The sequence below is a fragment of the Sprattus sprattus genome (genome assembly GCF_963457725.1).
Source record: "Sprattus sprattus genome assembly, chromosome: 21".
Classification (NCBI taxonomy): domain Eukaryota; kingdom Metazoa; phylum Chordata; class Actinopteri; order Clupeiformes; family Clupeidae; genus Sprattus; species Sprattus sprattus.
In genome coordinates, this window is record NC_137919.1 from 13,323,497 (window position 1) to 13,338,753 (window position 15,257).

Sequence of the window (15,257 nt, forward strand, 5' to 3'; positions counted from 1 at the left end):
GGCGGACCATGTAGGCCAACTAAGCAATTTCCGAAGCAGAGATCAATAGGAAAGCGCTGCTTTACTCAATACAACTGGGAGCGACTCGTCTTGCCTGTATTGAGACTTCTCTCTGTTGTTTTCTGTTGAGGGAAAAATACATCATGTACAGTCACTTATCTATCACGGTAATGTCATTACCGTAAACACACTGTGTCGAAGTTGGGGTTAAGCTACACATACCAGGCACATTTGTACAAATAACTGTCTTCCTGTGACCTAGACAGGTTGTAGGTTGTTGACAAGAGAAAAGCTCGGTGCTGGAGGATTTCTGGTAGCTAGCGGTCCCTTCAGCATAGTGTCTCAGTTACGAGGCCTTGCAAAGCTACTGGAAAAGGATAGTTTTCTTCGTATCTGACGGCTTATCTATTTGGTGGGGTTTCCAGCTGAAAGAAAATGGACACATTTAACTATGTCTATAGTTGTGACTTAGACATCAACGTCCAACTGAAAATGTAAGTCATTTTTGCCTGACTCATTGTTGTGATTGCCACTCATCCTAACCAATAAAGCTGGAGAGAAGTTAGCCAAACGGGATCTTTACTAACAAGCTAGCTAGCTACATGTTGTTTTGACTTCTCCCGAGTATTGTTAGTACCACTATGCTACGAACATTGAATAACACAACATTAATAAAATTCGCTATTGCATGAATATTACATAACATTGACAATGTGTTAAACCCTGTGTTGTTGTTTCTGAAAGAATCATAACGATAGCGTCTACATCACTTTCGCTAATCTAACTATCGTTAGCTAACGTAAAAAGTATAATTGACTTTTCTGGAGAGATTTCTCCTGTTTGTGCGATGTTTACTGGAAAGGCATGGCAACCGTTTGTGAATGAAGGAAAACTGCGAACCTCTACGAGCCCGCAGAGAGAGCTTGGGACGCGAGTGGAGGCTCGCGCCCGCTGACATCACCACATTCCGAGCGCTCATCGCCCCTCGCGCCGCTCTCGTGACAGCCAGTAAACGAATTTAATTTTGTTTTGTTTTCTGGGAGGGTCACACAAATGACGTCCGACATCCCAATGAGTCCCACGCGCATGAAGTGTAGATTTTCGCGAGATCTGCTGACATTACCTCGAGTCATTCGTGTTCGTGGAGAATACAGTTAAGTCATACTCGCATTTTCCGGTTAAGTGATACAAAGCATCCAAGTAATTTGACAGCAGCTCACAATACTGTTAGCCGCTGTATGCTACAAATCTATCTGAAAGAGTACATTCCAACCCAACTTTAAATTCTCAGTCGTCAAATTTGAGTGTTGGCCTACATGAGACTAACTAATCTTGCATGTACTACCTACACCAGTAACTTGGCGACTGTATATAAACAAATGTATCCCTACCTCACACACATACACACACACACACACACACACACACACACACACACACACACACACACACACACACACACACACACACACACACACACACACACACACACACACACAATTTGAATTCACTTTACTCTTCCCTTCATATCCCTGTTTCTGTTCTCTTTTTTCCTCTTGATTCTCTTCTCTTACGCATCTCTAATCTCCCTCACATCCCACCTTTTCCTCTCTTTTTCTTTTGTGCTGCCGTCCTTCTCTTTTATTTTGTTCTTTCTTCCTTCCCTCCTTCCCTCTATGTTCCACTTCTCTGCTCTCCTCTTCTCTTCCTTCCTCTCCTCTCTTATCTGTTCCTCTCCTTTCTCCTTATTTCATTTCTCCTCTCTTGTCCTCTCTTCCCGGCTCTCCTCCTCTCTCCCAGTGGTAGCCTGGAAGGCCGCCGCGAGAGGAAGAGCTATAAGGCTTTGCTGGAGGACCCCATGCTGCGCTTCTCCGGCCTCTACCAGGAGACCTGCTCTGACCTGTACGTCACCTCCCAGGTGTTTGCAGAGGGAAAGCCTCTCGCCCTGCCCGTACGCACCTCCTACAAGGCCTTCAGCACACGATGGAAGTAAGTGTGTGTTTTGTGTGTGTGTGTGTGTGTGTGTGTGTGTGCTTCTGTACTTTATTTGAGGTTATGTGTGTTTGTATGATTTGAAAGGTGTGTTATCCATTTGGGTTGTTGATAGCATGTACACTTAGGTCCATCAGTATACTTAGGGTTAACATGGACAAAAAGTGTATGTGTGTGTTGTCTCTAATTACTAATCGTGTGTGTGTGTGTGTGTGTGTGTGTGTGTGTGGTGTGTGGTGTGTGTGTGTGTGTGTGTGTGTGTGTGTGGGTACACTCTCTCCAGCTGGAACGAGTGGCTGCGGCTGCCACTGAAGTACCCAGACCTCCCTCAGAGTGCCCAGGTGGCGCTGACCGTTTGGGACGTCTACGGACCTGGCAGAGCCACTCCTGTAGGGGGCACCACTGTCACCTTATTTGGCAAACATGGGTCAGTATGTGGTAGACATTTGGTGGAGTTCAAGGCAAGAATATGTAGTTTTTGATTGATTGAATGGTATGTTTTGTAGGTGGGTAGTTTATACAACATCCCCAGATTATTTTTGTTGGTACATTGTTTTGTGAAAATGAGAAGACTGGTGTTATTGACATTTCGCCCTTGTGGGGCATAGATGGGGCTTTATCTGCTATCTGACCACTTCTAAAATTAAATCATTTCTTCTTTCCCCTCTCCTTCCTCCCCTCATCTTCAGAATGTTCCGGCAGGGCATGCATGATCTGAAGGTGTGGCCTGGCGTGGAAGGGGACGGGGCTGATCCTAGCTCCACCCCCGGCCGAACCAGCAGCTCCTTGGCTGAAGACCAGATGGGCCGCCTCGCCAAGGTGTGTGTGTGTGTGTGTGTGTGTGTGTGTGTGTGAGAGAGAGAGAGGTAGTGAGATAGTGAGTGGGTGAGTGAGTGAGTGTGTGTTTACTTTGATGGAATCTGGTAGAATTTACAGAATAGAGCGTATTTGTTGTGACTGGATAATGTCGAAGTATGTTTGTTGTTTGTGTGACGTGTGTTCTTGAATGAGAGAATGTGTGAATGAATTGTGAGATTTGGTGGGGATTTAATTAAATGATAAGAAGTGTTTGAGAGAGAGGGAGATAGAGAATAAGAGATGACATCCTGTTCCTAGTTGCATCTTAACCCTTGTTTGTTCCAGAGTCCAGACCTGGAGGTACTGAGTGATGTGAGTAGGAGTTGAGAGAAGGCTAGGAGTTGGTGTGTTTTTGTGTGTGTGTGTGTGTGTGTGTGTGTGTGTGTGTGTGTGTGTGTGTGTGTGTGTTGGGGTAGTACATCTGTGAATGAGTGTGTGGTTTTATAAATGCCTGTGCCTATCTGCAACATAGCAACATTTAGTTTACATTGTAATTAAGTGGATATGTTATGGTATGTCATGTTATACTCGACACATTAGCCTCTGGTGTCACTTGACTTCTGTGACTGGACCTCAGTAAAGAGCCTTGCTAGTCTCCAATGTTATGAATTGTTATCTAACAAGCACTGTCCGTTTGTGAAGCACCCTGGTTGGTTAACTTTAATCTTGCTCACTGCCATGTGTGCGCTGTGCCGACTAACTGACGGGCCTTCCAGGCATTCTGTACCAGACACAACGTGGCCGTAAGCTCCTAGCCTTTTAACATGTCGGCCGCTTGTGTGTCACTGGTCAAGAAGACGAGGGTTCAGGATTCTAAAAATGAAGTCGAATGCTTGGAATTTATTGAGGTTACACGGGTGACTAATTGAAGTCTGAGTATGCGAGTGAGCTTGCATTTGATTGGCTGTTGAGACACAGTATGATGCTCGTATTGGCTGTTCATGCTCACATGGCGTTTTAGTGGATGGATTGTTGAGTTCTCCCCTGATATAATATAATGTCCCCTACATCCTTCTCTCTCAACCACTTCCCCTCTCTGTATCTCTGTCAACCTCTTATTCTTTGCCTATTGATCTAGTTGACCAAGGCCCATAGGCAAGGTCACATGGTTAAAGTGGATTGGCTGGACCGGTTGACCTTCCGGGAGATAGAGATGATCAATGAGGTGAGATATTAAAAGGAAGACACTATTTTTTAAACACATTTGGAAGTTATTTTCATGCTTTATTAAATAATGTAATGTGTGTTTATGCTTGTGTGTGTGTGTATGTGTGTGAATGCGTGTGTGTGTGTGTGTGTGTGTGTGTGTGTGTGTGTGTGTGTGTGTGTGTGTGTGTGTGTGTGTGTGTGTGTGTGTGGTTTCAGAGTGAGAAGCGCAGCTCCAACTTCATGTACCTGATGGTGGAGTTTCCCAGGGTGAAGACTGGAGAGAGAGAATACAGCATTGTCTATTATGAGAAGGTGAGTGTCTGTGTGTGTGTGTGTGTGTGTGTGTGTGACAGAGAGCAAGAGTAAGCGAGAACGAACAGGAGTTGTATGTCCACTATTGTAAGACCACTGATTTAGTGAGTGACCCCGAGTATGCTACCCAATGGCTGTAGCTGCGTCCCAGATGTGCTGCAGCGCGTCTCTAAAGCATCTCAGAAGGGTCTCAGAAGCGTCTCTCCACTCTGCTTTGCTATAAATACACACAGAGTCTATTGTTGACGGAAGCCCCCCTAGTTTCTCAAGTAGGAGATGAAATGCAAGTGTTGTCGTCCTGCTTACAGGTGCTGTGTGTGAAATACACTAAATAATTATGAGGATGAATGTATTATGAACCACTAAAACTCAAGTCTTTGATGCATGTCGTTCATAACTGGTCTTCTTCACGGTATTAGCTCTGTCTAAAACAATAAAAACAAACAAACACAGACTAAAAAAGAAACCATTTAACTACGTGGCCTACATTTACATTTAGTCATTTAGTAGGCGCTTTTATCCAAAGCGCCTCACAAGGATGTATACACATTTTATATTTACACTGATGGCACACTGCACATCAGGAGCAATTAGGGGTTCAGTGACTTGCTCAAGGATGGTTCGATAGGGAATTGAACTAGCAAGTTTCTGATTACTAAACGACTTCTCTACCTCTCTTCCTCCTGTACCACTACCGGCCCACTTAGCAGAAGCACATATTTCATGGAAAAGATAGCAAATCTTCAAGTCAATAAATTCGGCCAGACAAAATGTTCTTCTGCTGAAACACTCCACGGAACAAAAATGTGTCGCAGAGGTGACATCATAGACTCTGACATCATAGACTCGCAACCAGTGGAATACAGGGGGGAGTGAGAGAATTGTGAGTTTTCATTCAAGGTGTTGATTGGTCAATGGTGTTTGTCCCTGATCCTTGATAGGATGGAGATGATAACGCCCCACTTCTCAGCAGCTCAGACATGGTCAAAGTGCCAGACCCCCAGATGTGCATGGTAAGAACACGCACACTCACACACACACACACACACACACACACACACACACACACACACACACACACACAGTGACACTCATACATTGACAGGAAATCTTGTAACTTTTAACTTGCTAAGATACATACATTGTACATACATACACATTCTAGGTTTGACACACACACACACGCACACACACACACACACACACACACACACGCACACACACACACATGCACACACATGCACACATATGCTCATGTGCACGTGTTGGGATAGTCAGAACTACAGGATTGTTACACATTCTTAGACACATATTTTGCAAATTATTATTTAACCCCTGCCACACACACACACACACACACAGTTACTCTTAGTTTAACCTCTTTCAATCTGACAGGAGAATCTGGTGGAGAGTAAGCACCACAAACTGGCTCGTAGCTTGAGGAGTGGACCGTCTGATCATGACCTGAAGCCCAACGCTGCTACCAGAGACCAGCTCAATGTCAGTCACTCTCCCTGTGTGTGTGTGCGTGTGTGTGTGTGTGTGAGAGAGAGACCAACTTTTGTGGGGGGTGGAGGTCTGTCTGTATGTGCATATGTGATAGTATGCTTACAAGTGGCAGTAGACCATTAAAGTAAAAGTTTCAACTTTGAACACCTAATTATTAGACAGTATACCTATTTTAAACATCTAATTATTAGACAGTATGCTCATTTTAAACACCTAATTATTAGACAGTATGCCTATTTTGAACATCTAATTATTAGACAGTATGCCTATTTTGAACATCTAATTATTAAACAGGATGCTAATTTTAAACATCTAATTATTAGACAGTATGCCTATTTTGAACATCTTATTATTAGACAGTATGCCTATTTTGCATTTCGCCTGTGTTGTGTGTGGTTAGGGTTTGCTGATTGTACGGGCTGGCCTGTTATGTGTCTGTGTGTGCATTGCTGCTTTGGTGGTGTGCAGGGTGTGTGAAAATGTGTGTGTGTGTTTGTGCGTGTATGTGAGAGAGAAATAAACGTGTTAAAATGTGTGTGTCCTTGGCAGATCATCGTCAGCTACCCCCCAACCAAGCTGTTGAACTCTGAGGAGCAGGACCTGGTGTGGAAGTTCCGTTACTACCTCACCACTCAGGAGAAGGTCTGTGTGTGTGTGTGTGTGTGTGTGTGTTTGTGTGTGTTTGTCTGTGTGTGCTATGTGTTATTTTATGACGTCAGTTATACAGGGCATGAAATTACTCTATGAATGAGCAAAATGTCATAAAATTCATATGTGTATGTAAGTGCCTTTTTTTTTAAATCATGTGTGTTTTTTTTTTTGTGGTCATGGGCCATGTGGTAAAGTAAACTTACCAAAGAGCATGAAATCATTTTTTGAATGAACTATGTGGAAATGTTTCCTCTAGACATGTACCCCTTCTGCAGCATACAGCGTGTATGTGATGGCCTATCTTCCTGACTTGTGTGTTTCTGTGTATGTGGACGTGTGTCCATGTGTGTGCGTGTGCGTGCGCGTGTGCGCGTGTGTGCGTGTGTGTGTGTGTGCTCTGGCAGGCCCTGACTAAGTTCCTGAAGTGTGTGAACTGGGCGCTGCCCCAGGAGGCCAAGCAGGCGGGAGCTGCTGGGGAAGTGGAGGCCCATGGACGTGGAGGACTCTCTGGAGCTGCTCTCCTCACAGTTCACCAACCCCACCGTCAGACGCTACGCCGTGGCCCGCCTGGAGCAGGCCGACGATGAGGTGTGTGTGTTTGTGTGTGTGTGTGTGTGTGTGTGAGGCTGAGGCCACTGTCTTTACCAAAGACTAAGGATGAAGTGTGCTTGTCTATGCCGTGTTATCTTACCCACAGCAGCTTGAACACGTACACACACACACACACACACACACACACACACACACACACACACACACACTCTGATTGACGTGGTCTCTCATTCTCACACACACACACACACACACACACACACACACTCTGATTGACGTGGTCTCTCATTCTCACACACACACACACACACACACACACACACACACACACACACACTCTGATTGATTTGGTCTCTCATTCTCACACACACATATGCTGTTGTTTTGCTGGTGCAGGACCTGCTGATGTACCTGCTGCAGCTGGTGCAGGCCCTGAAGTATGAGAGCTACACAGACATCACCAGCGGCCTGGAGCCCAGCAACAAGAGGGACAGCCAGGGGGGGATGGGGGAGAGCGCCACTTTGGGTGACCTGGACAGGTAACACACACACACACACACGAACTCACACACACACACAAACTTACACACTCACACAGTCACAGTCACAGTCACAGTCACAGTCACAGTCACAGTCACAGTCACAGTCACAGTCACAGTCACAGTCACAGTCACAGTCACACACACACTCACACGCACACACACACACTCAGAAGCACCTGTACTGTGTATGTTCAGCTCACAGGTGTCTCCAGCAGCTGCCCCCACCACACAGAGAGGGAAGGAGGGAACAGACGGAGACATCCTGGAGGTAAGAGGAGAAGGAGAAGAAGGTCAAAGCTAATTAGTTAGGAAAAAGGCTATGGGGTAACTGTGTGTGTGTGTGTGTGTGTGTGTGTGTGTGTGTGTGTGTGTGTGTGTGTGTGTGTGTTCGTTCTTCTTCTCCCACAGCAGGACCTATGTACTTTCCTCATCTCGCGAGCCTGTAAGAATTCCACGCTGGCAAACTATCTGTACTGGTAAGAACATTTTGGGGGCATTTGTGTGTGTGAATGTGCGCTGGAAGGGTGATATGGTCTGTAGGTCTTCTTTGGGATAGTGTCTCAGTGAATCAGTGAATGGTATGTGATCTGCCTTCACATGAGACTCCTGTGTCATGCAGGTATGTGATTGTGGAGTGTGAGGATCAGGACACACAGCAGAGAGACCCAAAGACCCACGAGATGTACCTGAGTGTCATGAGGAGGTTCAGCCAGGCTCTGCTGAAGGTAAACACAAGACACACACATACACATACAGATTGACAGAACATGCACATAAACACACACTTGCAAAACACACTTTGACACACACAAACCCAAACATATATGTCAGACTTTGCTTCCCTGTCAGTGTGCATTCACTCTTCACACTCTCTCCTTTCTTTTGTCTCGCTTCATCCCCCTCTCTCCCCCTCTTCATCCCTCTCTCTCTCTCTCTCTCTCTCTCTCTCTCTTCATCCCCCTCTCTCTCTCTGTCTCTCTTTCTGACAGGGGGATAAGAGTGTGAGGGTGATGCGCTCTCTGCTCGCGGCCCAGCAGACGTTTGTGGACAGACTGGTGCAGCTCATGAAGGCTGTGCAGAGAGAGAGTGGCAACCGCAAGAAAAAGGTAACACGTGTGTACACACACACACACACACACACACACACACACACACACACACACACACACACACACACCTTCAATTCAGCACGGTCAACTCACACCCATGAGGACAAAATAAACCACAAATGAACCCACACATAAATCAACTCTGACACTATACAGACACTTCACCTAAGCAAACACACACACACACACACACACACACACACCAATATACTCCCACTTCAACAAAGACACATTCTCATACATTAACGTAATCAGCACACAGCTTGTACAGGTGTTACCCTCACCAGGCTCAACCCACACCAGTTCCCCACACATAGCTACTTACATGCTGCATGTGTCATGATGGTGACTCAGTGTGTGTGTGTGTGTGTGTGTGTGTGTAGACGGAGCGACTGCAGGCCTTGCTGGCTGATAATGAGAAGGTGAACCTGTCTGAGATTGAGCCCATCCCGCTCCCTCTGGAGCCCCAGGTCCGCATCAAGGGCATCATACCAGAGACCGCCACACTCTTCAAGGTGTGTGTGTGTGTGTGTTTATTTTTTATATTTGGATTTGTGGCATTTTGTGGCTGTTTCTGTGTGTGTGTATGTATATGTGTAGGGGAAGGTGTATTTTATTGTTTAAGTATTGTGTGTGGTGTGTGTGTATTCCAGTGTACTTGTCTGTGTGTGACTCGCTCTCTCTCTCTCTCTCTCGCTCTCTCTCTCTCTCTCTCTCTGCCTCTCTCTGCCTCTCTCTCTCTCTGTTCAGAGTGCCCTGATGCCTGCTAAGCTTATCTTTAAGGCAGAGGATGGAGGCTTGTACCCCGTTATCTTCAAACACGGAGATGACCTCAGACAAGACCAGCTTATCCTGCAGATCATATCACTCATGGACAAGGTATGGGGTTCTCAATCTCTTTCACACTCACTTACTCCCACCCATACACACACACTACAACTAACAACGAAGTGTATTGTAGTATATACGTTTTTTTTTTCTCTGTGGCTCAGTTGTTGCGGAAAGAAAATCTGGACTTGAAGTTGACTCCATATAAAGTCTTGGCCACCAGCACAAAGCATGGTAACATACACACACACACACACACACACACGCACACAGAAAACACTACACAAATGTTGTCACTGATCATAGTACTGAGGTTTATGATACTGCTTAGCACACAGTGTTTGTGTGTATTTGTGTGTTTTTCCAGGTTTTATGCAGTTTGTTCAGTCAGTACCGGTCGCTGAAGTGTTAGCTACTGAAGGAAACATTCAGGTAACACGCACATTATCACATTTTCCTCCCCTACAAACACCCACACAGTCTCATCTCACAGATACACACTAGCCTCTCATACACGCCATAGATTTGACTCAACAACTGTATTTCTATAATATTTAAAAATATATTTTTATTTAAAGTATTTATTCTGTTATGGGGAACTCCTCAGACAAGCCTTTGCTTTTTCTTTGTGATTATATGCTGTTTGCACATATACCTTTGGTGACTTTTATATGATTGTATATCATTTAGCAAAGAAGTAGCCCAAATGGTGCTAACAAGTGTGTGTGTGTGTGTGTGTCTATGCAGAGCTTCTTCAGGAAACATGCTCCAAGTGAAAAGGGGCCCTATGGCATCAGCCCAGAAGTCATGGACACATACGTGAAGAGCTGTGGTGAGTATTGTGTGTGTGTGTGTGTGTGTGTGTGTGTGTGTGTGTGTGTGTGTGTGTGTGTGTGTGTGTGTGTGTGTGTGTGTGTGTGTGTGTGTGTGTGTGTGTGTGTGTGTGTGTTTACTGAATGTACAGTGTACATGTTTATCTCTGCATGTGTGTTTTTGCCTGTGGTCTAATGGAGTGTGTGTGTGTCCCCACAGCGGGCTATTGTGTGATTACGTACATCCTGGGCGTTGGAGACAGACACCTGGACAACCTGCTGCTCACTAAGACAGGTACCACTCCTTTGAACCCTCTTACGCACAGTCAGGGTCAAAACAGGTACCACTCCTTTGAACCCTCTTACGCACAGTCAGGGTCAAAACAGGTACCACTCCTTTGAACCCTCTTACGCACAGTCAGGGTCAAAACAGGTGCCACGCGTTTGAACCCTCTTACGCACAGTCAGGGTCAAAACAGGTGCCACGCGTTTGAACCCTCTTACGCACAGTCAGGGTCAAAACAGGTGCCACACGTTTGAACCCTCTTACGCACAGTCAGGGTCAAAACAGGTGCCACACGTTTGAACCCTCTTACGCACAGTCAGGGTCAAAACAGGTGCCACACGTTTGAACCCTCTTACGCACAGTCAGGGTCAAAACAGGTGCCACACGTTTGAACCCTCTTACGCACAGTCAGGGTCAAAACAGGTGCCACACGTTTGAACCCTCTTACGCACAGTCAGGGTCAAAACAGGTGCCACACGTTTGAACCCTCTTACGCACAGTCAGGGCCAGTGAGGCCTCATTAGGACTAGAGAACCCAAGAGCCGACTCGTTTGACAAAAGGGTGACTGCTTTTTCTATTTATCGCAAAAGCTGGACAGCCAGAAACAAAAGGCAGTCCAGCAGGAATCTTTTAACAGGAGAAGAAATCTCTGCAAAGATGCAGGCAAGGCTCAGGCAAAAAACAGGGGTCGGATAACAGTCAGAGGGGCCGGGGCACAGAGAGACAGACAGAAACAGACAAACGTTGGCAGGGTCCGAAAACTCGCACGGAAAATAACAGGCTTAGGTCGTTAACAAAAGGCAAGAGATCCTGGCAGATCGCAGTTACAGGCTTGGGTCAAAACAGCAGGAATATTAACAGGCTGACTACTAACTATCAGAGAGGCTTAGCAATAATACAAAGGTGAGATAATCTGGTGGGGAGTGATGGACCGGGTTTAAAAGCCAGGGCTGATTAGGTGGATGGTAGCAGGTGTGCAGGAACAGGCACTGGTGATTGGTCAACTCCCTTGTCAGCCAGCCAGGAACCAGGGTAGGGTTAAAACCTGGAACAGCCACTAGCCAATACCAGAACACATGGACTAGAGAGTGGACGGGGTCGGACTGGAACACGCACACATGAATGTCCTTCAGCAAGTTCTTTTTTTTTTAACTAACAAAAGATCCATAACAAATGTCCATTTCTGCAGTGTCATCAATTATTAATTATTATTTGATTATTACTGAACACATTTCCTGTGAAAAAAATGTCTTGTGAAATGTGTTTGTCATGCCTGAAATCAATTATGCAGAAACATAACTTAAGAACATATCAACCAGATACATAATCTTCCTCACTCTCTGTCTGTCTTTCTTTCTCTCTCTCTCCCTCCCTCATCCAGGGAAGTTGTTCCATATTGACTTTGGTTACATCCTGGGTCGTGACCCCAAGCCCCTCCCCCCTCCCATGAAGCTGAGTAAGGAGATGGTGGAGGGGATGGGAGGCATGCAGAGCGAACAGTATCAGGAGTTCAGGAAGCAGTGTTATACCGCCTTCCTACACCTGCGCAGGTAACACACACACACACACACACACACAGAGACACACACACACACACACACAGAGACACACACACACACACACACACAGACACACACACACACACACACACACACACACACACACACACACACACACACACACACACACACACACACACACACACACACACACACACACACACACACACACACACACACACACACACACACACACACACACAGCGAACAGCCGTAATGCTTTGGGTATCTCGTTGCAGGTACTCCAACCTGATCCTGAATCTGTTCTCTCTGATGGTGGATGCCAACATCCCTGACATTGCACTGGAGCCTGACAAGACTGTTAGAAAGGTGAGTTGACGCTGTTTCTACTTTCATGTAGGGAGACACTGAGAATCCCTCCAGGATTAAGCCAACAGCTGAATAAGGACACTGAAGCTTTGAAACCCATCATAGCATGCGAAAAGTCTTCTCTGTCTGTCTGTCTGTCTGTCTGTCTGTCTGTCTGTCTGTCTCGTTTTGTTCAGCTGTACACAAGATTGAGAGAGATTGAGAGAGTACTCAATATATTTTTAAATAAATGTGTTTATGAACTCACCTAACCTACTGTGTTCTGATGATGTCAGGTGCAAGACAAGTTCCGATTGGACCTTTCCGATGAGGAGGCGGTGCACTACATGCAGAGTCTGATTGATGAGAGTGTGGGGGCGCTGTTTGCTGCAGTGGTTGAGCAGATTCACAAATTTGCCCAGGTATGAAGTGTGTGTGTGTGTGTGTGTGTGTGTGTGTGTTTGTGTACGTTCCTGAGAATCAGTTACCTTGTCATACATAACGGTTTGTTTTATTCTGCTGATGTTAAAAGTGTGTCAAAAAATGTGTGTGTGTGTCTGTTCAACAGTACTGGCGAAGATGAGCAGGAATCCGCCTAACTCGGACTAACTGACAGCTGCTGCTATAGCAACAGAAGAACTCACCACGGTGATGGGAACGAAGGAAATGATGAGAGAGGGATGAGGCGAATGAAAGGCACTGTGCCAAGATCTGATGAAGGAGTGTGCACTGCCAATCTGAACTTGAGGAAATCTCTCTCACACACACACACCAACCCGCACACACGCACACACACACTAACACATACACACACACATACACACAAACGAACAGTGCCCTGATTGCTTCTGAGTGTGTTTTTGTACATAGGATACATTTGTAATATAAAAAAAAGCCTGTATGAAACTGTTTATGCACAAAGAACGGCCAAATAAAGAGACTGGAGATGAACGCATGATGAAGTGTGGGGAATGAAAACATGCCTTCATGTGGAACTCAAGCAGGCTTACGCACGCACATGTATGCACACAAACACAAACACACGCAATGACCAAATAATTGAGAGCGTATCAGGACAGAACCTGCACACACTCATTATCTCTCGTACTCCCTTATTGTCACAAATGCAGCTCATACCTAACAGGGTCTTCATCAGACAGGACCAATGTCGAACACCTCTCCTCCCTCTTCTGAAAGGGGATCTTAACCGTAAAATCAGGCGTCCATTAACTGCAAAACCTTTGCCGAGTTAGTTAGTTGGTTCATGCTTTGAGTCGGGGTGAGTCACCTCCTCCAGGAACACGCTCCCTTCCACTGTTCTCTTTCTCTCCCTTTACTCCCCTTCTCTCCCTTTACTCTTTCTCTCTCTTTCACTCCCTCCCTTTCTCTTTTTCTCTCACTCCCCTTTTCTCTCCCTCCCTTTTCACTCCCTCCCTTTACTCTCTTTCTCTTCCTTTTCTTTCTTTCTCTTCCTTTACTCTCTTTCTCTACCTCCCCTGTTCTCTCTTTCTCTCCCTCCTTTTCTCTCTTTCTCTACCTCTTTCTCTCCTTTTCTCTATTTCTCTCCCTCCCTTTACTCTCTTTCCCTCACTCCTTTTCTCTCTCACTCCTTTTCTTTCACTTTCTTTTCTCTCTTTCTCTCCCTCCCTTTTCTGTCTTTCTCTCACTCCTTTTCTTTCTCTCCCTTTTCTCTCTTTCTCTCCCTCCCTTTTTCTGCCTTCCTCTCGTGATTTGTCGTTGAACTTTCTTATCGTCACCCTCATAGAGCATTCAGAACTATTTCACCGTGCACAGTATCATTTTTATTGATCACTTTACATATTAATCATCTTTGTATTCTAAAACAGGGTTTTTTAAAGTAAGTATAAAGTATATATCAAACCAAGTGTCAGTTATTTACACAGCATTCTTTAGATAAGTTATTAGCACATCATCCAGATAGAGAAGGATACAGGGGGAAAAACTTTTTCCAGATTTGAGTTTTAGTTTACATTTTTCCACACTGATCATTGGACAGCCATATGCAAAACGTAGCCTCAGTACAAGACAAAACCATACAATACATGTAAAATACACATAGAATTCAAGCAGGCAAAGGGCCTCATTTATTAAACGTACTTACGCACAGAATTGATCTTAGACTGTGCGTGCGATCAAATCCACGTCCAAGTACAGATTTATAAAAACCGTCTTAGACGTAGAAAAGGACGTATCTCTACGTCTGGTTTTAGTTCGTGTAAGTACATTTCCTTGTGGCAATACTGGAGTACTGCAGGAATTTAGAACTCAAAGCGCCGACACGCAGTTTCATCAACGTCAGCACCACCGTCACCATTAGGGCTAATGTTTCGCTCAATAAAATCAATTAAACTATTAGAACAATTCAAACATGAATGACATTCACGTCTAATAGGTATTCTGTTTTAATTTCACAAGTGTAAAACATTTCGCTCAATCTATAGCCTATAGAAAGTCTAATAGTGGCTTAGTTTTCAGGAGATATGGCTGCATTGGCGTTGTTAGAGGATATTGCCAACTGCGCAATAAGGAGAGAAAGGGTTTCTTCGTGATCGCGCAGACTTTTTGACACAAGATGATGTATGGCTGATAAGCAGGTACCGCTTGCCGAGAGCGTTGTGCCCAAATGGCCTCTCTCTACAGAGGCGCACCAGATGCAACCAGGCCATACACGTTCAGGTTTTGGCTGTTGGATTTCTGGCTACAGGAACGTTCCGAGGAAAAATTGGAGACCAGTTCCCGTCATCTTTAAGCAGAATTTAGCCCGATG

At 45.3% G+C, this 15,257-nt stretch overlaps 1 protein-coding gene across 1 annotated transcript; it reads left to right on the top strand.

Annotated features, from left to right (window-relative positions):
• Nucleotides 1-148: 148 nt before the first annotated feature.
• Nucleotides 149-13,415, top strand: pik3c3 (phosphatidylinositol 3-kinase, catalytic subunit type 3). Its single transcript, XM_080859912.1, is given in 26 exon segments — nucleotides 149-494; nucleotides 1,801-1,989; nucleotides 2,276-2,419; nucleotides 2,682-2,811; nucleotides 3,929-4,015; nucleotides 4,216-4,311; nucleotides 5,253-5,324; nucleotides 5,707-5,811; nucleotides 6,370-6,462; nucleotides 6,876-6,934; nucleotides 6,936-7,059; nucleotides 7,420-7,562; nucleotides 7,761-7,833; nucleotides 7,974-8,041; nucleotides 8,185-8,290; nucleotides 8,555-8,671; nucleotides 9,058-9,189; nucleotides 9,425-9,553; nucleotides 9,667-9,736; nucleotides 9,870-9,934; nucleotides 10,250-10,334; nucleotides 10,535-10,609; nucleotides 11,983-12,151; nucleotides 12,400-12,490; nucleotides 12,766-12,891; nucleotides 13,038-13,415. Coding segments are annotated over 26 exon segments (2,622 nt in total). The 5' UTR covers nucleotides 149-435; the 3' UTR covers nucleotides 13,053-13,415.
• Nucleotides 13,416-15,257: the final 1,842 nt, after the last annotated feature.